We start from the raw sequence: 24,070 nt of genomic DNA on the forward strand, positions 1-24,070 counted from the left end.
GCAAACTAAACTTGAGCACTCAAACAAATTGGTTGCGCTCATTACTATAGCGAACATTTAAACTGAAAATTACTTAATATCAAGTAAGTAATGTCAGTTTCTTATTATTAAAACTCCGAAGTTATTTTACAAACTTCCGCCGTTTATTTCAATATTCCACTTAGCTGTACCGACCGAAGCCTACAAGACTGAACTTTTCATGCGGTTTTCAATGTTAGGTGGGTCATTCTTCTTTTTTATCGACAATAAGAAGTCATTTTCTCGTTATATCGGATTTAACATCTTTCATTATAACGGCAATAAATATTCAAAAAACATCATATAGAGATGTGTCTGTAGAGGAGTATTTAGTGTTTCTCTTTATCTTGGTAATATACTGTTCCTTGCAGGCGCATTGCAAAATATATTGTGACAGAGTGGCCCTTTTCATCGGAGACAGCATTTCGATTTACCACTCTGTCACAGAATTTTGTGAAAAACAACCAAGCTGCGTTAATCACTAATCGAGGAATCGATTAGTATTTCGCTAGTATTTTAAGTATAATAAGATAACTATATTTTTGGACAATGGAAAGAATAAATAAAATTCTAAAACATATAACATATCAGAGCGAAGGACAGATCATTGTCGATAAAAAAGAAGAACGACCCAGGTACCTAACTATCTGATGAGTTAAGAATGAGGAACTTTCCAGGCTACGTTCACCAAAAACAATATAGATGGCGTTGTACAGCTTTAACATGATTACCTATTTTCTCATTACTCGAGTCATCATCATCATCAGCCCATTAACGTCCCCACTGCTGGGGCACGGGCCTTCCCTATGGATGGATAGGGAGATCGGGCCTTAAACCATCACGCGGGCCCAGTACGGATTGATGGTTATTAACGACTGCTAATGCAACCGGGACCAACGGCTTAACGTGCCTTCCGAAGCACGGAGGAGCTCGAGATGAAAACTTTTTTTTGTGGTCACCCATCCTATGACCGGCCTTTGCGAAAGTTGCTTAACTTCAACAATCGCAGACCGAGCGCGTATACCGCTGCGCCACCGAGCTCCACCATTACTCGACACATAAACTCACGCCCGTAATCCCTAATGGGGTGGGCAGAGCCACAAGTAATCAAAGACAACTTGCAGCCACTGTTGATACCATTACTCGAGTACATGATTATTTCAAAATACAATGTAAATAATGGAAGTTTATATAAAAATAATTGTCGCTTCATATTTGGTTCACATTATGTACATATATAATTATGTTGCTCCCTATATTACTTCTCTTTATTTTGATCAGAATAATAATGGGTGGAAGATGCAACTGTGCCTGGGTGTAATTAAAAGGATCATCATTTATACCCAAAAAAAAGATAAAAGAAGCATACGTATGTCTGTTATCCATGAAATTAGAAGGTTAAACGAAGGATAATCTGTACAGCGCAATCAGTAATTCCACTCCGACCAACTAAACGGATCCATATATTTTTTTAGGAATATAGCGCTCCCTTCGTCCTTCATTAAGAGTATAGGGTAAAAAATACATTTAGGAAAAGTCAATAGATTTTATCATAAAAATGTAAAAAAACTGTTCCCAATATTCTATTAATTCTTACTAAATAAGCCAATTTTATGAGGAGATTATCTATACGAATAGGATATTACGTCTCAAGGCAAATACGAAAACTAACTGCAGACTTGCCTAGTAGCCCTGCCAAGTTTTATGACCATAATTTAGTAATAATAATGTTAACATTTTTGGACAATTTGCAGAAAAAGGAGTCACTTGTCGCTTTCATACTTAATCCTACCCAGCTCTGGCTGGGGTCCAAATTGTTCTAGCAACCGCTTCATAATAATTTCTCCTTAACCCGAGAATCATTATTCCTTAATGAATGTATAATTCAAGACGTTATTGACGCCATCTTAGATTCTACTCAGATCGTGTGGGTTGTGAGGTGGATTACTAACCTCATCAACCCTGGTGTCAGGGTTACTATTGAACCGCCAAATGCCCCTGACATGACTCATGTAATAACTACTTACTTACATCAGTAAGCAGTAACCGGGACCAACGGCTTAACGTGCCTTCCGAAGCACGGATCATCTTACTTTCGGACAATCTGGTGATCAGCCAGTAATGTCCTAACCAAACTAGGGACCACAAAGAAATTTTTGTGATATGTCTCCACCGAGAACCGAACCCGGGACCTCCGGATGGTGAGCCCTACGCTCAACCACTGGACCACGGCGGCCGTTATGATGATGATGATGACACAACTTCATTCAATTTACCCATCTATTTCCAGTAATTATCTCTTTTTTTTTTCGGTAAAACTTTTTGAGTTTGTGAAGTACTGTACTAAACATGATAATGTACTTTGTAATTGTTTATAATACATAATAAAAAAAGAAAAGGTAATATTTTTACGTACCTATACCTACTGCTGGTATTGTATGTTCTATTATATATCAAGTGGGTAGATATATAGGTATATTAATATGTATGTAGACGTATTTATAAGTATATAATATTACTTGTATTGATAGAAAATCCTTCTAATGTGTTTACCAAAAGGGTCACTGCCCTTTGAAGAGCATAAGGTTGTTGTGACTATTATGTAAATTAAGTATCACATGTTGAAAGATATACGGATAATCCAAATGTTAAATTGTGTATCTCATTATTGATCTTTATTGGTAAAACGTAAACAGATGTACCTATATATTTACTGGCAATATGTATTTTAAAGCTATGCTGAAAGCTTTTGCCGTAATTATAGCTATTGTAGCTCCACAATTTGACTGATTAATATTATTTACAGTTTAACGGCCTTAAAAATTACAACTTAATAGGAATAGTCAAACCTAGTAAAAGCCGAGAGTAAAGACAGAATATCTTACAGACATACATAAACAGCCTATATACGTCCCACTGCTGGGCACAGGCCTCCCCTCAATCAACCAGAGGGGGTATGGAGCATACTCCACTATGCTGCTCCACTGCGGGTTGGTGGAGGTTATTTTACGGCTAATAGCCGGGACCAACGACTTAACGTGCCCTCCGAAGCACGGAATCATCTTACTTTTTCGGTCAATCAGGTGATTCAAGCCTGAAAAGTCCTTTCCAAACAAAGGACAGTCTCACAAAGTGATTTCGACAATGTCCCCATCGGGAATCGAACCCGGACCTCCAGATCGTGAGCCTGACGCTCTAACCACTAGACCACGGAGGCTGTTACTAGACCACGGAGGCTGTTCTGAGAATATCTTACTACAAATAAACTCAGTATAACATTGCTTTTACTATTCCTCAATATGTCTAAGTATATGTATCTATATCTATGTATGTTTGTTTAAATGTTTGTGATGGAAGCAAGAACGGCATGTGACGTTAAAAGCTAAAGTATTCCCAGCAGCCTATAATAGCATTATATACAGGGTGTTAGTGACATCGTAACGAATACTAAGGGGGTGATTCATACCATGATTCTGAGTTAATATCAAATGGAATTTTCCGTCGCAAAATTCATATTTTGTTTAGTTTTTTTTATTATTTTCAATTCTTTACTTTTGCGATCGAAAATTCCATTTGATATTACAGAATCAGCCGCCTTTCGTTATGATATCACTTACATCCCGTACCAGTACATACAAGTAGGTATGAGTGTTAGTGACACCGTAACGAATGCTGAGGGGAATGGTTCAGACCATGATTCAGAGTAGATATCAAGTGGAGATTCCTGTCGGAAAATTCATGATTTTTTTGTGTTTTTTATTAATCATTTTCCGTTTCATACTTTTGCGACGGAAAATTCCTCTTGATATCAACTCAGAATCATGGTCTGAATCATCTCTCAAAGTTTTCGTTACGATGTCACAACACCCTGTAAGTATGTCTCACTGCTGGGCATTGCGTCGGCCGATATCAAGGTTAGCCAAATAGAAATCAGCCTAGGCATTTTGTAAAACGACGCCTTTTTCGTTTCCACAGAATTACACCGGCGGCGCCCCTGCGTCTACCGCGCTCGCCGCAGCGCGATGGACGCCAAGAAGACAACACCCAGAGGCTAAGAAAAATACTGCTGACGTCATCAGAAGAATTCGGCGTGTAATGTCAATGGATGGTCTCCAAACTTTTCAAATTAACACAATGTTCAATGATAGTCATTACAGCTCCATTTAAAAATAAAATTTTGGTAACGTGTACGATGCGACAGAATTTTGGTCTGCTCTCATCGTTAGAATCTATTTACTACGGTGGTGCGGCTTGGTATACAAATGCATGTATGTATTGAACAACATTACGAAAAACGGAATGCCTGAATGACCTTCTCGTTTCGTGAAATAAACGTGTTATCTCATGCGAAATTCACGACTTTTTGATTAATGAACTCCTGAAATAAACGACAAAGTAGCGACCGATTCACCGAAACCAAACCAGGTCTATGTTTATCAAGTTTAATTTCATATCTAACATCTGTCAGAAGTAAGGGTTGATTTGTCCTGTCATTTATTATCTAGAAAATGAAGGGAGGCGTCCCCATTCCATGAGTTAGTCCCTTTTAAGCCCCTTCCACCCTTTCCTTTGAAGTTCGCTGACAACACGACGCGTTAAAAGAACACTGATTATTTTTTTTTCATTCGAGTTTCTCGTTTGCCATTTAATTTTACAGTCTTAAGATATGGGTTACTTAATTTTTTAATTTTTTTATTATTGTTTATTGAGAAAAATGTCTTGTACGATGCCTAGGCACGTTAAATGTTATTTTGGAGAGTAGGCATGCACTGTCCATGCGTCCGTTAATGATGTCATGAAGAAATAATTGGTCAAGAACTCGACTTGAGCATTCACTTGAGCGTTGTTTTATATTAGTCGAACTGAACAATGAGCCGAGCCAAGCATAGAGCCAAATATTGCTATGAACGTTTTCATGAGCAAGAACGCTCGATAAAATGCTCGCTAAAATGTTTTCGTATTTTTCACGTATTGTAACATTCTCACAAATGCTCATTACAAGTTTGTCAGCACCTTAAGACACCTCGTGACCCACAAACGTGTTTTACCTTAGTATGGCTATTTTATCCGTTGATTCATGAATATTCGATCGATATATTTACAATCATACTCCTTATATTACATGTCTATTATTGAATTACAATATCACATTCAATTTCGTTTGGAGGTCACGGAAGCGGAATCTCATCATATAAGGGGATAATGTAAAATAAAAACATTATTAATGATGGTGAAACTCTACGACAGCACAGCTCCACCAACACCCTTCCATATCCCTTCGGATAGATTGAGGGGTAAACTTCGACCAATAGATGGACATAAATGTTCACATTTTGTCAGTAGGTACTTAGTAGCTCCTTAGTTGTTAGACCAAAACCTAGAATAAAGAGATTAGGTCACCCAATCTCTATCCATCCTATCCCTTGTCCCAAAAACGACGTAATATCCCTGATTTTTATTTCACTTATCGTTGATTTGCCGCTAATGGCATTAACTACTTGGCCGGGGAGTGTGAGCCCCTGATGAGCAAGCGCTGTGTCAGATTTGGAGAATACCTAATGACTCCAGAGGAGCTTAAACATCTCAGCCCTTAAAAATACTGCACTATAACGTAGGGCTAAGAGATGAGTATAGTATACATATTTAGACACCAATTTCTTTAATATCATAACATAGCACCGTTGAATACTTGATAGGTAATCGTTTATGATCCAAGCATGTATTCGAAACAAAAAACTAAAATCAGGTTTAGGCCCGTGCGCGAAGATAGTCAAGCATTCTTCCACCTATAACCATAAGATTTATTATAATTCTTAAAACTTTGTGGAAAAGACCTAATCTTCTTATCGTGTGGGTTGTGAGGACTGAGGTAGAATACCAACGTCATCAACCCTGGTGTCAGGGTTATTATTGAGCCGCCAAAGGCCCCTGACATGACTCATGTAACGACTACATACTTACATCAGTAAATATTAACCAGAACCAACGGTTTAACGTGCCTTATGAGACCTAATGACTCTTGAGGTGCTTAAACATCTCCCCTAAACAAATACGACACTAAAGCGTAGGGTTTAGAGGTGTAAGATAAGATAAGATAAGATTCTTTATTTGCCATAAATGCAGTGTGACAGATGTTACAAAAAATATAGTTTACCGTGCATTTAGATTACATAAATCATGCAAAATTTATAAATATAAAAGTGTCATACTGTGCATAAATAGCGATCACAATAGATCTTACATGATACGGCGCATGAAATAACGCTTGCACAGCCCAGCTAAAAAAAGCTATTGAATCATAATATTGTATAACGTTTGTCTCAGCAATTGGTACAAAACGTTCTCCCAGGGAGGATGTCAACAAAAGAATAGATCTTTTTATTTCATAGCTGCACTGTCGTTTGAGAGCAAATCAAAACAATGGAATGAGACCCGCCCTCGCGATCGCAATATCGTGATGTGCCGTGCGGACTGAGACAAAGAAGAGTATTTGTTTAATTTCATCTCCGATATTGATCTGGACACTAGCTTTCATATTTTTAAAATGTAGTAAAGTTATGCTTTTGTTTTGTACATTGAGCAGATTGTTTTCAGAGTCATGCGACCTAAGCTGTAATTGAACTTTTCATTATGGCAGTCGCTTTTATAAACCTAATCCTTTATCCTAGCATGAAGTGTTTCACGGCTAGGCAAAGGCTTTCCCGTACTTTTTTATCCTTCTCTTTCGCGTTCTGTAGGCTAAAAACGCCACATTGAAGCAATTCACGAAGAAAAGCAATATTGCTATTTGATATTTGTTAACATTGCACGCTTACTTTCGTATGCGTAAATGTCAAATTGCAATATTGCTTTGATATGACCTTTATGAGGAGCTCGGTGGCGCAGCGGTTAACGCGCTCGGTCTGCGATTGTTGAAGTAAAGCAACGCAAAGGCCGGTCATAGGATGGGTGACCACAAAAAAAAGTTTTCATCTCGAGCTCCTCCGTGCTTCGGAAGGCACGTTAAGTGCATTAGCAGTCGTTAATAACCACCAATCCGCACTGGGCCCGCGTGGTGGTTTAAGGCCCGATCTCCCTATCCATCCATAGGGAAGGCCCGTGCCCCAGCAGTGGGGACGTTAATGGGCTGACGATGATGATGGCCTTTATAGACCCCCTCCTCTTCTCCCTTCCTCAAAAACGTCCAGGTCATCATGCCAACAGACCTGCCTCTATCTCTATGTCCAGGAGGTGTCCGTTTTGTGACCGATTTCGCCTACCAAACTGGATATATTAAATAGATACATATATAAGTACTTAGAATAATTCTAAATCTGTGTATAAGCATACCAATGTAAAAAGAAGGCGTAGTAACTATTTAGTAATCTGTGTAGGAGGTAACAACTCTAAAATTTCAAAGCTAAAATACTTGAATAATTAAAGTAATGAGTTCGCCTTAATGACAAAATGTGTCATTCAACTCTCGCCGGGTCTGCAAAACCCTTTATTTTCTAAGTTACATAACAAAAAAGTTGGTGTTCATTTTCATCACATCCAAAAGGCTTTTAGCTTTTTGGCAGAGGGCGGACACTCCATACAATGGACTCGACTTGCGCATTTACACGCGCGAATGTATAACCGACCTACTAGGGTCTATACAAAATGCGCGCGATTAATCTATCTATCAAATCAAATACCTATACTTTATTGCACAGAACTAAATTGGCCTACCAATTAAGTAAATTAATTAACGTCTAAGAAGGCAGAAATATGAAGAAACACGTCTGTAGCCTTTATTATTGTCACATTTAGACACCAAATCTTCTTATAACTATTACTAATATTGCGCATGGCAAAAAAAAAAACCTGTGTGGATCGTATAATCACTCACAACTCTCAACTACTCAACTCGACTCTACTCTCAACTTTCTTATAACTATTAATATCATCTCATCGCACCGCTGAATACATTGTGTATTCATTTATGATCCAAACATCAATTCGAAAGAAAAATCATTGGTTCAGGCCCATGTACAACGAGAGTCAAGCCATCTGGGCTACCACAACAATATCACATGCCACCATGTCATAAATAATTATGACGTCATCATCTCCCTAGCATTATCCCGTTTTTCACAGGGTCCGCTTACCTAACCTGAAGATTTGACAGGTCTGGTTTTTTACAGAAGCGACTGCCTGTCTGACCTTCCAACCCACGAAGGGAAAACCGAAAATGCATTTCTCGGGAATGTGGGTTTCCTCACGATGTTTCCCTTCACCGCTAAGCACGTGATAATCATTTGTGATCCAAACATGAATTCGAAAACACGACAATCATTGGTTTAGGCCTGTGCTAGATTCGAACCTGCGACCTCAAAGTGAGAGACAAGCGTTCTACCAACTGGGCTACCTCGGCTTAGATAAATAATTATGACGTATACATCTTAAAATTGTGTCTATATTGACACAAGTTTGTGGTTCTGCCACATTAGTGCGTAAGTTAATGACATCATAATATGAAAGGAAGTGGATTGGACACGTAAAGCAGGAAGTCACACCATGGTAAGGTCAGGATGGTATTTCATAATACCATAATAATTAATATGAATACGAGTATACCGAAACAATTATAAAGTAGTAACCTATGTTTTGTGTTGCGTAATATAAGGGAACAAGGAGCGGAGTATCAAATGTAAATACATTTTTACATACTTTTAAACTACAAACTTTTCTACAGAAAGAATATAATCCAAATCCGGTCCAACTCTGTATAGTGTTATACATTTGTAAACTCTACCTTTAAAACATATCTTATTTTATACATTCGAGATCTTTCCCAAAGGGTTCGAGTAACACAGACCTATATCAAGAAGAAATAATTAAGACTATTACAGTCAATCCTATAGCTGAGACCGAAATCTACCCTATTAAGCTTCAACGTGGATATATTCTAAAACTCATCCAGTATGAGAAGACCTGTGACAAACCTAACGAAAGCTTTATACGCTTTCTACAAGGAAACGGTAGGGTTCTTTCAATAGTCGTTACTTAGTACCTGATAGGCACTACCCCAAATAAATTTAATTGGAGTTCGTTGGCCACGTCGAATCAATGGATAGGTAATTGGAAATTGAAACAATTCCAATTTGCAGTAAATAAAATTAAGAGCTAGGTACAATCAGTTGTTTTGGAAGTTGTTATCAACCTTTTAATTACTGAACTCTTTAATCTATAGTATATTGTACTTCTCTTCAATATAGGCAACATGAGATTGCAAACATATCTGCGAGTACCATCCTTAGAATACTTACAAACAAATCACATTGATGAATGAATCTCCGACCAACGATGTCAAGTTAAAGTTTTGAAAGCATTAAAAAATAAAATATATATTTAATAATTATATTAATTAAATAAAAAACTTAAATAATAATAATTACTAATATTCATTTACTTAAATAAATATTTAAATTACATGCCACTACCTTGCTTCACGTGAGACCTAATATAAAAACTCTTTAGTAAGTACATAATATAACATAATAATCTAAAACTTTGAGGGATGATTCAGATGATGATTCTGAGTTGATACCAAGTGGAATTTTCGTCGCAATAGTATGGAACTGAAAATAATTTATAAAAAAAACACTAAAATATTCATGAATTTTCCAACAGGAAATTCCACTTGTTATCGACTCAGAATCATGGCCTGAATCATCCCCTCAGGATTTGTTACGGTGTCACTAACTTCCTGTATAGCCTATTTATGTTAAGAACGATTAATAAAAATAACCTATAAAATCAGTCACTTTATTTTCAGAACTAGTACATACTAATTTTAGTTTTATTTAGGGAAATTATTCGAATGGTTTAGTATTTACGAGTATTTTCCTAAAACAACAGCCCGTCTATTATTAAAACTCTTTTTTGTTGTCACTCTGTACGAATCTATTCTAAGCGAATAAATGAATTCTGAGTACTGAATTATTTTTTAGATAATATACAGGGAGTTAGTGATATCGTAACGAATGCTCATCTAATAAAACATCGTAAACATCTTCTACATCGAAATAAAATAGGTAGGTACATCAAACTATCCTAGAATCTAGAATCCAGACCATAATTGCATTTTCTAAATAGAATAGAAAGTGACAAAATCCATGTTTTAAATTATAAACTTTTAAACCTTTTCTAGCTATAAATTCAGATTAATTCATTAAGGTTTTATAGGGGTAGATGACACTTCAATCCATTGTGAAAAACTATGATTTTGTTTCTAGTGTTTTGTTTCAGTGGTTTAATGTTTATCGACCTCACAACCCACTCGACAGAAGAATTTTTTTAAATAAAGATACGCTTTTTGAGCCCTAGACAGTCGAATAATTGTCCAATTCGCTTGTCTAAATACCGCTTTTTCGGGTATTGATTTAGTTGCTAACTTACTTTATCTCTTTAAGTCTTTTTTTATCAGCAACCAAATAAAACTTATAAGGCTACATACACTTTGTTTAAACCATTTCAGGCATGAATTACATGATTTAAAATCATCTAGAACAGAAGTAAGGAGACGCTACAAAGTTGAAGTACTTAACTCAATGTGAAGTTTAAGCCTTTTGAAGCCATTAATGGACTTAATGTCATATTACAACGTTGTTCTGAAAACGCGCTTAACCCTTTCACGGATAGAGACCATGGATCATTGGTGGTTCATAATAGGTAGTATGAGAGTATGACAACTTGGAATCGGAACGTCATTAGACGTTCTGTCCTTAAAAGTGTTAAAGGGGTATATACACAGACGCACACAGACTTGACGAATAAGATCATCTACTTATTTATTTCAACTCGAAGATATGTTTCATTATGTATGGACGATGTTCGACTCTCAATTTAAAGGTCATGGTTAAAATCACTGTGAGTATATCCTTTGTTTGGTTTGAGTCACCTGTTTGACATAAAAGTATCATAAGCCATTGGCCCCGGTTACTAGGTATTACTTTGTAAGTACATTCGTTACATGAGCCATGAACCTCGACAATAACCCTGACACTAGGTTAGTGGGGTCAGTAATCGATCTTATAACGCATACGAAAGAAGAAGTGTGCGATGCTCAATCGTAGTACACCACACTTATGCGACAAGACTTATTGTGTTTCACGAATCGCAACAAATTAGTTCGTATGTGTGAAAACGCCTTAAGGGATTGACCGCACCTATAAGAATAGCAACGTAAGTTGATTTCTTGGAAAATTGTCTAAAAGAAATATATTATTAACGGTCCAAAAAGTTGATGTCCTATTTAAAAAAAAAATCTATTTTGTAATTTTTCTGTCTACAAATCGTCTTTTGATGACTCCGCTACGGATCACTAGAGACAGGCGTGATGCTGCGTGATACTAGACTCTGTAACTATAGACATAAACCTACGAATAAATATTATTATTTATTATTATTAATATAATAAATATTATTTATTCGTAGATATTATTTATTCATAGACATAACCAAAACACTCAAGTTATCCCATTTCTTTTACGCTCTTTTACAGAAGCGACTGCCTGCCTGACCTTCCCATCCGCGAAGGACAAACTGCCCCATACTAGGTTAGATCACATTATCTCCGAATATGGGTTTCCTCACGATGATATTTTCCTGCACCGCTGAGCACGTGATAATCATTAATGATTATGATCCAAACAGGAATGAAAACAAATCCAAAAATCATTGGTTTGGACGTGGTTGGATTGGAATCTGCGACCTCACAGTAAGATTGAAGCATTCTTCCAACTGGCCTACCACGGCTCTACCAAGGCACGTGCCTTGTCGAAATATTTTTCACTTTACGAGCGTACAAATGGATCCGCTCAAGTTGTAGGTAATTCATTTATCTTCCTTACTCGCTTGTTTTGCACTGTTCCAGAGGGCACTACTATCAATAAATCAAGCACCACACCTTACTTAGGATAATTTTCCCCTTACCCCACCTTTTCGCAGAGAGGGCAATTTGTATCTATTTTTACGTGAAACAGCAGAATAGCTTGAAAAAATATCTTTGTAATGTACTTACTTTTTTTATTGTCCAAAAAGTAAAAAGATCCGTCCTTCGGAAGGCACGTTAAGCCCTTGGTCCCGGCTATTACTTACTGATGTAAGTACGTAGTCGTTACATGAGTCATGTCAACGGCCTATGGCGGCTCAGTAATAACCCTGACACCAGGGTTGATAACCAAGCTAATTCACCTCACAATCCACACGATAGAAGAAGAAGACTTATTTTCCTATATAATATGACTCTACATTATTATAGTCTAATTTTGAAGGTATTAGTTATTAAGTTTATAGATGGCGTTGTTAAGTTTTTGTTCATTTAAACTTCTAATTTCATAGATTAAAAACATAATGCATCTCTTGTCTTTGTTTTTAGGTGTCAATGATGACCCTTTTTATTACAACAAGGTACAATTATAACTCCCACCGATTATTATTCTGATGAAAATAGAGAGATGCAATATAGGTAGCAACATCATTCTAATTAAAACACATAGTAACGGGTTCTTACCGCGTAAAACAATGTAAGATCATTCTATACATAATGTGTGATATGAAGCAACTATAAGTTCTATACCTGCTTCTGCATTACATTACATTTTTTATTAATTATGTACCCCAGCAATGAGAAAATAGGTAATTATCACGTTAAAAGGGAACAACGCCATCTATCACGTGTTAGGAGAACGTCAATTTTTCTATATACCAACAACTTTAAGCTAAAATCAGATCACAATTCGTCTGTCCGAATTTTCATTTTACGAATTTATAAAACATGATAAGATGACGTTATCAAAAAAAATCGACGCGTAATGCAGTATGTTCACTAGTGCACATACTGATGACTTCTACGCCATCAGAAGGAAGAAAGTAGCCTCTTTATTGAATAGAGTGAGGTCTAGCCACAATGGCATCCTGAGGGGTATTGGTGACAGGTATGAGTGTCCTATAATTAGGCAATGGGTGTCTGTTCTGGTTGGACCTAATAAGGATTCAACTAGAATAAACTATAAATATGTATACTTTTACCATAACATAACATAACAAATACTTTATTGCACAAACAGGAAAAAACAAAATACAAAACAAAAAAGAAATAGAATTAGTACAATAGGCGGCCTTATTGCTAAGTAGCAATCTCTTACTTTTAATGATTTAATTTAAATTTGATACTAACTTATTTTTAAGGTTTTCTACTAACACATGTATGGATGAAAGTCTGAAATAAAAATGTTTTTTTTTAATGCCATTGAATGCATCCATTTTTTTTAATTAACAAAACAATCATTGACCTCATGTGTTCTGTAATAGTGATTAAACTTTGCCCTAAAACTATTTTATTATGGAAGTACTTAGTTCTTAGATAAAAATGCTCCTCTCCTCCTCTATCCTGTGGGTTGTAAGGTGAATTACCAACCTCATCAACCCTGGTGTCAGGGTATAAAAATGCTAAAAAATATCTAGTCGAGTATTTTCATTAGAGCGAGTTAACCCTAAGAAGTATTTCCCAGGGGTGGTCCTATGAGGATACTAACGTGTTTCCTGTTCATGAAATACTCGTGTAGGTATTTATAGAAAAATAGAACACATGAAGAAGCGGCGTCGGCTTGTGGCGGTGGTTGCCCAGTTGGTAGAAAGCTTGCCTCTCACTTTGAGGTCGCAGGTTCGAATCCAGCACAGGCCTTAACCAACGATTGTCGAAATTCTTTTCGAATTCATGTTTGGATCATAAATGGTTAGTTATCACGTGCTCAGCGGTGAAGGAAAACATCGTGAAGAAACCCACGTTCCCGAGAAATGCGTTTTCGAAAGTAGGTGACCTAACCTCTATTGGGCTGGTATTCCCTTCGCGGGTTGGAAGGTCGCATAGGCAGTCGGTGCTGTAAAAAGCTGGATCTGACAAATCTTCAGGTAAGATAAGCGGACCCTGTGAAAAACGGGATAATACTAGGGAGGTGATGATATTTTTATGTAAGTATGCCTTTCACATTTTCACGGAAGGAGAGAAACATTTTTACGCACATAGGTACATGTTTTCATAAGTATATTGACTTGTATAGGAGACAAGTTAACTACGATAATGTCGTAACAGTTGGCCATAAGTATATCCCTCGTCATAATATGTATAACGTAGCTCGCACAACCAGTGCATCCCAGCTAGAACCCTTGTCACACTTATTGGATTTGGGACACGACCCCACCAGAGGGCATGGCGACTGTTTTTGTTATTTCCTTATCCTTCGTCCGGCTGAACACTGTTAAATATTTAGTGTGTTAGTATTTCTTTATTTGGTGCCTGTTTTTATAATTTTTATTTTAGTTTTAATTTTATAGCCTGAAACATTTAAACGATCCGCTATTTTCGATCATCATCAGCCGTACGGCGCCCACTGCTGGGCATAGGCCTCCCCCAAGGATCTCCACGACGATCGGTCTTGCGCTGCCCGCATCCAGCGGCTTCCCGCGACCTTCACCAGATCGTCGGTCCACCTTATAGCGGGCCTACCCACTGAGCGTGAGCTATTTTCGGGTAACATAACATAACTAATACTAACACACACAGGAAATAAAAGACAAATAGAAAGAGTATATTAGGCGGCCTTATTGCTAAGTAGCAATCTCTTCCAAAAAGTAAGTGTAAGGCGAAGGTCGTTTGTAGGGACGGCAGAAACAGAAGGACGTCCAGTTATAAATATAAAAAAATGCTAATCGAGAAAAAGAAACCAGTCTAAGATGTTTAAAATCAAACTCATTTTTTCTTTTTCACTACGATTTCTAATAAAAAATTGGCTATTTGACAGTTGTAACAATAAAATATGAAATATGTCGGATATGGTAGTTTATCATTTAACGATAATTATCCAAATTTAAATATTTTATTTTTACAAAATAAGAACTTATGTGTTTTTTATCTGTGTATAACAGGACCCACGGGCGTAAAACACGGGCGGCCATGACTGAGCTTCGTGTGACGTCACATTTCACAAAATAAACAAAAACTATCTGACAGGTTTCTAGTTATACTGTTTGACAGGTCCTTCGTTTATTGAAATGTGACGTCATTAGCCGAAATGTCACGTGACCAACCGTTTTCGCGCGACATGTGAAAATCATTGAAGAAAAACATGTGTTTTTTTTTCTATTATTTAAAGCTTTTTCGAGGAAATAAAATATTTTATGAGGTATAAAATAAGCGTCTGTAATTTTTAAAATACTTCTCCGAAAACTGTCTAGTAGCCAAGGACATAAGGTAGCCGTGGTAGCCCACGGAAAAACGCTTGACTCTCACTGTAAGGTCGCAGATTCGAGTCCAGGACCGGCCTAAACCTATGAGTTTTTAAATCATTTTTCGAATTGTTGTTTGGATCATAAATTATTATCACGTGCTAAAATAAACACCTATGATATACTGTACACTACAGAGGCAGATATACACTACACTACACTGGCACTAGCTTAGATATAATCCCAATCACTTGTGTACTAAGCAAACTTAACGCCATGAAACATCTGCATAGACAGTGTATTTAGTAACATAATTATACATAAATGGTATATTATTACTATTGTATGGCCTAAGCTATATTGGGCTGGTTTTCCCTTCGCAGGTTGAAAAGTCAGACAGGCAGTCGCATCTGTAAAAACTCGGACTTGTCAAATCTTCAGGTTAAGGCAAGCGGACCCTGTGAAGAACGGGATATCGCTAGGGATATGATGGTCTATAAGTGAAGCCGTGGTAGTCCAGTTGGAGGAATGCTTGACTCTCATTGTGAGGTCTCAGGTTCGAATACACCCAGGTTACAAGTTAGGTTGGCCTGTGTGAACACAAAACAAACCAATGATTTTAGTTTTGGAATTCATTATTCTCTTGTGCTCAGTGATAAAGGAAAACATCGTGAGGAAACTCACGTACCCGAGAAATGCATTTCGGAGGTATGTGAATTAACCTGTATAGAGCTGGTTTTCCATTTGACTAGGTTGTCCTTGTACTTGTGAAACGATTGATGAATGTGGAAGAAGCAAGACGAATATGCCAAAATCGAAGCAAATTGAATTAAATAGACTCTGCCTACACCGGTGGAAAATAGGCAAGGGTTTGTTTATAAGGGGTTGTTTATTCATGTACTATTTTTATATATTTCTGTCACGGACTCGCAGACAACAATGCTAAATCTAATTTCCTTAGTGTAATGAGAATGTCAGAAATAAAGAAAACGGACTTAAAAAGAAAACGCTCAAAAATACATTTCCTTAAATATGGTGTTATATTAAAATGCACCCATGTATACTGACTGACCCACCCACGCGACAAGTCTGTCAGTACCTAAATAATTTAAATTATCTAACAATTTAAGATACATAAATCGATATACATGGAACCGGTAAACTACCTATACATATACATATATAACATATTATAACTATTACAATATAATGACGTCACCGTACAGTACAAGAAAAACTATAAATATCTTTATTTTTGACCTGACTTATTGTAGATTTGCCGCAAATGGCATTAACTACTTGGTCGGACACATCTATAGCTATCACACAACATCTTTTGGTACTTATTTAGTTATGAACCATTCACCAAACATAAATTAATCAAGAACTTACTTATCTTCCGCCATAACCTCAAAATTTCACTTCAGCGCATTCAAACACAGCTATTTAATAACAACAATATTTTGTTTATGAAAAAATATCACTGTGACTTCTTTTCTAAATCACTGATCACTGTTCAAGGTAACACTGTCACTGTATAAGACATAAATGTAGAAAAAAAAAATAAGTGTTTTAGTTGTGAAAATATCAAAGGACACATATCGCGAACGGCCGCGACTGAATCTCGACACACCCAGCGTTATCAAGGTAATAGGAACTGGATAGATAAGAGGTTATCGCGGTTGGTTAAGTGTTTTCCTTTTAACTATTGACTCATAATTTAAGGTCGACCTTATATAGACCGACCTTACGAGTAAAAGGACCCATCAGCTCCCTAGCATTATACCGTTTTTCACAGGGTCCGCTTACCTGACCTGAAGATTTGACAGGTAGGTAGGTATTTGCGAAACAAAACTGATGCACGAAACAACTATAGACCTAAGATTTATTTGTTAACTAAGTTCACATAAGTCAGAAAATAAAACGTTTTCATGATACAGATACCTGCATATTCGAAAGTTCAAAAACGCACATCCATAATTCTTATTAGGGGTGGACAGAGCCTTAAATCGTAATAAAGTGTACGGTCACGAGTACTAATATGTATATACACTTTGAAACCATGTCACATTAACTTTTTTGACAAATTAAACCGTAAGTCTCATTAAATGTCAAATGTCATAGTGCGACAGGGTTCTAAAGTGGGTACATGTTATTGCTCACGACTGTACACCAGGTTTAATGCCTCGACCTTAAAAGACTTTTACGACATCGCGAGATAAGCAGTATGGTACAATAGTTCTTTGGCGTTGAAAATGACTCCAGTAACACGCAAATACACCAGTATCTCGTGATGACGTTTTCCTGTGATCTTTTTATTTGTTACTTTTGTGGCGAAAAGCTTTTATATCAATAACATTATTTTAATAATGCATATTCAGAAGGCGAAAATGTGTTTTGGTGGAAAAAAAATAAGGTAAGTAGTACTATTTTGGACCGTTTTGTTAATTACTAAAAAAATATTGCAGTTAATCTACAATTTTCTCTAGGACGCATTCGCTTAGTACATACTTCAGAAAGGTAACATAATATGCCGAGATATACAGGGTGTTAGTGACATCGTAACGAAAACTTTGAGGGATGATTCAGGCCATGATTCTGAGTTGATATCAAGTGGAATTTTCCGTCGCAAAAGTATGGAACGGAAAATAATTTAAATAAGCTCTAAAATTTTCATGACTTCTCCGACAGGAAATTCCACTTGATATCAACTCAGAATCATGGTCTGAATCATCCCCTTCAGTATTCGTTACAGTGTCACTAACACCCATACCTACTTGTATGGCTACTGTATGTACTTGTATGGGGTGTAAGTGACATCGTAACGAATACTGAGAGGGATGATTCAGCTGATTATTCTGAGTTAATATCAAGTGGAATTTTTCATCGCAAAAGTATAAAATTGAAAATAATTTAAAAAAAACTAAAAAAATATCATGAATTTTGCGACGGAAAATTCCACTTGATAGTAACTCAGAATCATGGTCTGAATCATCCCTCTGAGTATTCGTTACGATGTCACTAACACCCTGTATATTTTATTGAATGATAGATAACGTAAATTGAACACATTTCACAGCCAGCGGCAAAATTATAATGCGAGTTTGTTTTCGCGAACGAAGCTCTGATCGTTAAATGACTGTCATCAATCACACGTTATCAATCCGCGCCGAAATATTTACCAATTATAACCCGGCTCCCAACATCCGACGTCGTCGTAAATCATTAAAAACCCTTTCAGCACCCCGCATTACATTTACACACGATTTTTGTGAGCTACGCCTATTTGCCCGGACCTTTGTCCCGAAATTGCTGATCAATGATTTATAAGTAATAGAGAATTGTTTTGCAAACCTACTCGAGCGAGGTGACGCTCCAAGCAAATAGAAATAATTAGGTATATTAGCAGATGAGCGTTGCGAATCGATAAACATTCCACAGCTGACCTGCGTTTACAGATGTGACGCAATACGCAATCGGACACAAACTCGGGGGATAGTAACAATGTTTGGGGATCGTGGGAAGCCTAAGGGTACTCACCAATCATGCGGAGGCTGCGGACGCCTGCGAGCCTGTACGCAGCAGGGTGGCTCCTGGGGCTCGCAGGGCAGCTGCAGCGCTGGCGGCGGCGGCGGCGGCGGCGTGCAGGCCAGCCGGCGCGCCGCCGCCGCCCCCACGTACTCCACATAGCGCGACGGCGGGGGTGAGCCCCCGATGTCCTCGCGGCACGCGGGCCCGCAACACTTGCGCGCCGCTGGCGGGGGCGGCCGGCACGCTAGCGAACAGTAGACCGGCGGCGGCGGGCGCAGCGGTGCTGGCGGCCGCGGCACGTAACGCTCCACCGGCACGTGCGCCGCTGGCGGCACGTAGCGCGGCCGCCGCGCGCGCTCGGCCTCCGCGCACCGGCGCACCCGCCGCGGCGACGCCGAAAACCGGTCCGGTAGCGGCGCGGGCGGCGGCGGGCTGAGCCGCTCCGGCGGGGCCACGCTGAACGCGCCCGCCGCCGGGAAGCGCTCGCAAGGGGAGCGCGCGTACTCCTCGCCCATGGCGCGCGGTCAGCCGCCGCCGCCCGCGCGCCCTCCCGACGCCGGCACGCCGACTCACATGCCGCGCGACCACTCTACCACTAGCACTGGCCGGGCGCTCCGCTCGCTTGCGGGGGCTGCGGCACGGTCCCGATGTCCGCATTCACTCGAGCGCCATGGCGCTCCGCCCGATCGATACCGACGCGGTGCAGACTCAGAGAGCGCCCGCCGCACACCCTCGACCGCGACACATCTTCTCGCGAGCTTTCGACGGGTTCCAAGCTAGCCTCGGAGACTGGGGCGAGGCGAAAGTGCGTCCTCGGCCAAGATGGCCGCTTTCGTCATGATCACGGACGTCGCGCCTGCGCGAATATCTGCGTTATGTTTGTTTTCACACCGAATTGACATAGATCTTCTTGCACTGAACGGTTCCAACGGTACGGTGTCGGGCAGTTTCACTATGGGTCGCAGAACAGTCACTATTTGTGTGATGACGCGCCTCGGGCGGGCTCGCGTGCTGCGTCGCCGAGGGTGACGATCTGACGTGCTAGTGCGGCGCAGGGCGCCTGCGCGCGGCTCGCGGCGACGTCACTCCGGTGCGCGTATCGACGCGGTCACCCGCCGTCACCCGCCGTCACCCGCCAGCACCATCCGCGCCTGCCTTCACGTCGCAAACATACAAAACACCCCACTGCGAAACGTACCTCGTCCAAACCCAACGTTTATTTTCTCCATTCTGTTCACAGGAAACCTTAATTCGAACCCATCTTGTGAACTATTCTCACAGATCCAATACAATTCGTAGGTCCAAGAGACTAAAATCTGTTTGTCAGAGATACGAGAAATTATCATAGTTAGTTATTTATTATTATTGATTTCTGTAACAACAGGGATCATATTAATTTATTATTAAGGCCACATAGATAATACGGCTACAGATAGAAAATGTCTACATGTGAAGTGACGAATTGCTGTATAACAACTATGTTTCACTAACACAGTTGGATCATCATCTATCACGTTGGTCTAACAGAAAGCTCGGTGAAGTGTGTACTTAGTTCATCTTGCGATGGATGTACCTCTGACTACCCTAATGAGGATATTGTCGTGAGCTTATGTATGTAACAAATTCCTTAAAAGCTGTGACATAAAACTTCGTAGTTAATAATGTAAAGCCAAAAGATGCTTACCTTCGATATGAAGCTAAAATTTCAGACAAAGAGCTAATTAACATTCAACACCTACAATTGGACCGGATCGAAGAAACTAAATAGAAAATGGAAAATTTCCACAGTTTGCCCTCGGTCTATTTAGTTAACTATATCAATAGATATTGAAAACTTGTAATATTTATTTTCTATTTTCATAATAAGTTCTTGAGAATAAGAGAAACGAAAGAGAAGAAAAGGGTATATTTTTAATGAAAGTTTCTTGAATATAATGAATACATTATGCCTGCCTTACTTAGTAACATATTATACATCAGCCTAACCAATGAGTAACGTTCTGTATCTGTTGTCCTTATTTCTCTGTCTTGTGTCCATTGGACTCAATAAACTATTTTATTTAACATACTTATATACATTCATGAACCTAACATAAAGTGTTACTGATATGAATCTGTGCTCGTTTTTCGAATGTACAAAATAAACTTAATACACACACCACACCCATACAAACCACATGGAATGCATTCCGGTGGCACAGGAGTGGCCCCGCTAATACGAGCAAAGCGAAGCGCAAGAGCAGGCACTACCTACCTTTTCTCGAAATGTTTCATCAATATTTTGAACCCTCATAACGCAGGTTTGGATTACACCAGATAAACCAAATTCCCAGTGGATGTTGTCAGCAGTGGACTTATTAATTATATTGAATTGCATAGCTCTTATAATTTAGATTGTATTGATATGTAAAAAACCCCGATTGTGGCACTCACTAACGATCGTCATAATTACAAGGTACTTCCAGATGTCTTAGAAGGCTGACATTTGGGATTTAAACTAGAATTACGCAAACAAAAAAAACGGAACTTTCACCCGAAACAGAGACAAATTTATGAATGCGGTCGAATTGTATAGCAATGACATTGAACAAAGTAAAAAGATAATTTTGTGATGGCGTAGCTTGGTTGACTTGACAGCGCTTCGCAGTACTACATATCGTTGAGTTAAACGTTGAAGTCGAACCTTCTTTTGGTAAATTGCAGACTTACTTCCAGGACGTTAAGAGGGTGCGCAGTTGAACAAAATAAGCCCCATATTTTATCTAACCTGTAAAGTTTATGAACTTAGGGTCCCGGTTATTAATTACTGATGTAAGTGCGTAGTCGCTATATGAGACATGTCAGCGGTCTTTGGCGACTCAATAATAACTCTGACACCAGGGATGTTGATGATGGTAATGCACCTCATCACCCACACGATAGAAGAAGAACTTTCTAAAAACTAAATTGATGAGGAAATAATACCCCGCTTACAAAGTATTGATTTTCATTTATTTTTTTTAAGAACTCATGTTCTGCTCTCTGTGAACTCTGTGAGGCTCGTTCTTCTGCTCGTTCGTCTGCTCTCTGTGAACTCTGTGAAACGAGTTAAGCCGGTAACAACGAACCATTTACGGCTCCTGAAATAAATTATGATCAGGGGGGTTAAAAAGGTCACATCAAAGCAATTCATCTGCGCAATCAATTGCTAATTGAGATTTGTTTGCATTGCGCACTTACATATTATGCGCAAATGTCAAATTGCAATATTGCTTAGTCTAAATGAATTGCTTCGATAAGGCCTTTTTAACCCCTATCATAACTTATTTGAGGAGCCGTAAATGGCCCGTTGTTAACGGCTTAACGATCTCCTATAATATGTATTGTTGTATTTTCATTATCAGTAACGGAAAAATCAACTTCACCATCCCTGTTCTGTGGTAGTGGACACAAAATTGAATTTAAAATCACAAATGTGGCATCTGAACAATACCCTCCAACCTCCAACGAGCCTCACAGACATCACAGACACACCTCTCATGATTGCTATGTGCCACTCTCAGAGCACTAACTACTAAATCTCTAAGCTCTATGTGATGGACAGACAGACAGCATTGTGCGAAACCAGCAAAACGCAGATTTGGCACGAAATGTGCAAACATAAGTACTAACCGAAAATTGGCAAAATTATGTGATGTTTATTACCTAAGAACGTAATCGTCATGATAATATAATCATAGTAAAACCAGGTATGCTCAAAAGTGACAGCTAACATTTCAAGCGTAGCCCAGCAGACGTCATCTAACCCTGCATTGCCATTTCGTAAAAAATAAATTACCCACGGCCAATGTTTTATATTTACTTTGCAAGTAAATTTTGAACTTTTAGTAAAAGATTTACTTACTTACTTAGTTTTAATGCTTTTTTTATGTGACAAGTAATAGTAATTAAATACATTAATCAGTAATTCACTTAATTTTCAATAATAAAATTTACATCCTTGGAATGTTGGAGATATCAATTCAATGGTAACACTTACGTCATCAATGGGCTAGCAATGGCGGCTTGTCATAGGATTGAGCATACCTTGTCTTCTTATACCATGGTAGGTACAGTCATCATATAGGTAACTATTTTAAAATTTATCATGTCATCGTGACAGTAAAAACCACATACTTACTTAAACGTGTTTTTGGAAAATCACGCACTGGTGTTATTGTCGGTAACAAAACGTTTCACAAGAACAAACAACAGAAATCAGTTAGTTTCAATTCAGGTCAAAATTGTGCTCTCAATTTGTCATCACCATCAATTTAAGAGCCACGATCTTGTCGGTGTAGCATTTTCCATTCCACTCTATCAAAGGCCAATTCCTTGACTTCCCTTTAAGACACGACGTTAACCTTTTCTTTAATCTGTTCCATGTAAGCTCTTCTTGGTCTTCCCCTTCCTCTCTTTCCTTCTAGCTTTCCTTCTATGATGTTTTTAATAAATTCGTCGTGTCTTATTAGGTGTCCAATCATCTTGCCTCTTCTGTCCTCAATAATTCCCAGTATTTGTCTCAATTTGTACCCGGGTTGAAATTAATTAAATATAACTGGCGATTGGGTGTACACTATACACCTCTGACTACCCCTTTGGCATGGTGCTATGTTATGCTATGATGAAATTAATTGAAAGAACTCAATTTTGTTGCAGAATCACGTCAAAATGTCATTTTTCCAAAAGGCGCCCCCGTGGTTTTTACTATACTCGTAAGGCAGCGATTTAGTGAGACTTACATACATACATAAACTCATGCCTATTCCCACCGGGGTAAGCAGAGACTATGGAATCCCATTTGCTTCGATCCGAACGTCAGCTTCTCTTGCTTGCTCCACATTCAACAATCGCTTCACACACGCACGCCGGTTCAGAGTAGATCTTACTGAACCTTTTCTAAGGACATCTCCAACTTGGCCAGTGTACGTCCTAGGTCTTTCTCTACGAGCCCTACCACCAACCTTCGCTTTATATACTGCGTTCGTAATCCTATTATCCTTCATCCGCTCTATGTGTCTAAACCAACTTAACATTCCCTTCTCAATCGAAAAAACAAGCAAGCAAGCGATCTGTGTGACTTACAAATATTTTTTTGTCAAAAAGTTAATGTGACATGGTGCTTAAGTGTATCACATTAATGATCGTAACTGTATACTACAGACAGAAAAAAGAAGTACTTTGTTTCAAGTTAGGCTTCATGCGTCGCACTGTTGTGTGAAATCATAAACAAAACCCTGGGCCCCGACCA

At 38.6% G+C, this 24,070-nt stretch overlaps 2 protein-coding genes across 3 annotated transcripts in view; both read right to left on the bottom strand.

The window, feature by feature from the left end:
- The window catches only part of LOC126368867 (inactive rhomboid protein 1), a 177,840-nt gene extending 158,983 nt beyond the window's left edge, over positions 1–18,857 (bottom strand). Inside the window, exon 1 of one of the 2 annotated variants that reach the window (XM_050013064.1) lies at positions 18,811–18,857. Coding sequence is in view for 1 of the 2 variants with exons in the window: in XM_050013063.1 (XP_049869020.1) it covers positions 16,663–16,676 (14 nt within the window). In the remaining variant the exon portion in view is untranslated. Of the gene's footprint in view, positions 1–16,662; positions 16,873–18,810 lie in introns of those variants that run through there. The other variant, XM_050013063.1, reaches the window with a different exon arrangement.
- Positions 18,807–19,316, bottom strand: LOC126368992 (uncharacterized). Its single transcript, XM_050013272.1, has one exon. It carries the CDS (start codon positions 19,314–19,316, stop codon positions 18,807–18,809), a length of 510 nt encoding a protein of 169 aa, XP_049869229.1.
- Between the last annotated feature and the right edge of the window lie 4,754 nt (positions 19,317–24,070).

This window comes from Pectinophora gossypiella, chromosome 8 (assembly GCF_024362695.1).
Source record: "Pectinophora gossypiella chromosome 8, ilPecGoss1.1, whole genome shotgun sequence".
NCBI lineage: Eukaryota > Metazoa > Arthropoda > Insecta > Lepidoptera > Gelechiidae > Pectinophora > Pectinophora gossypiella.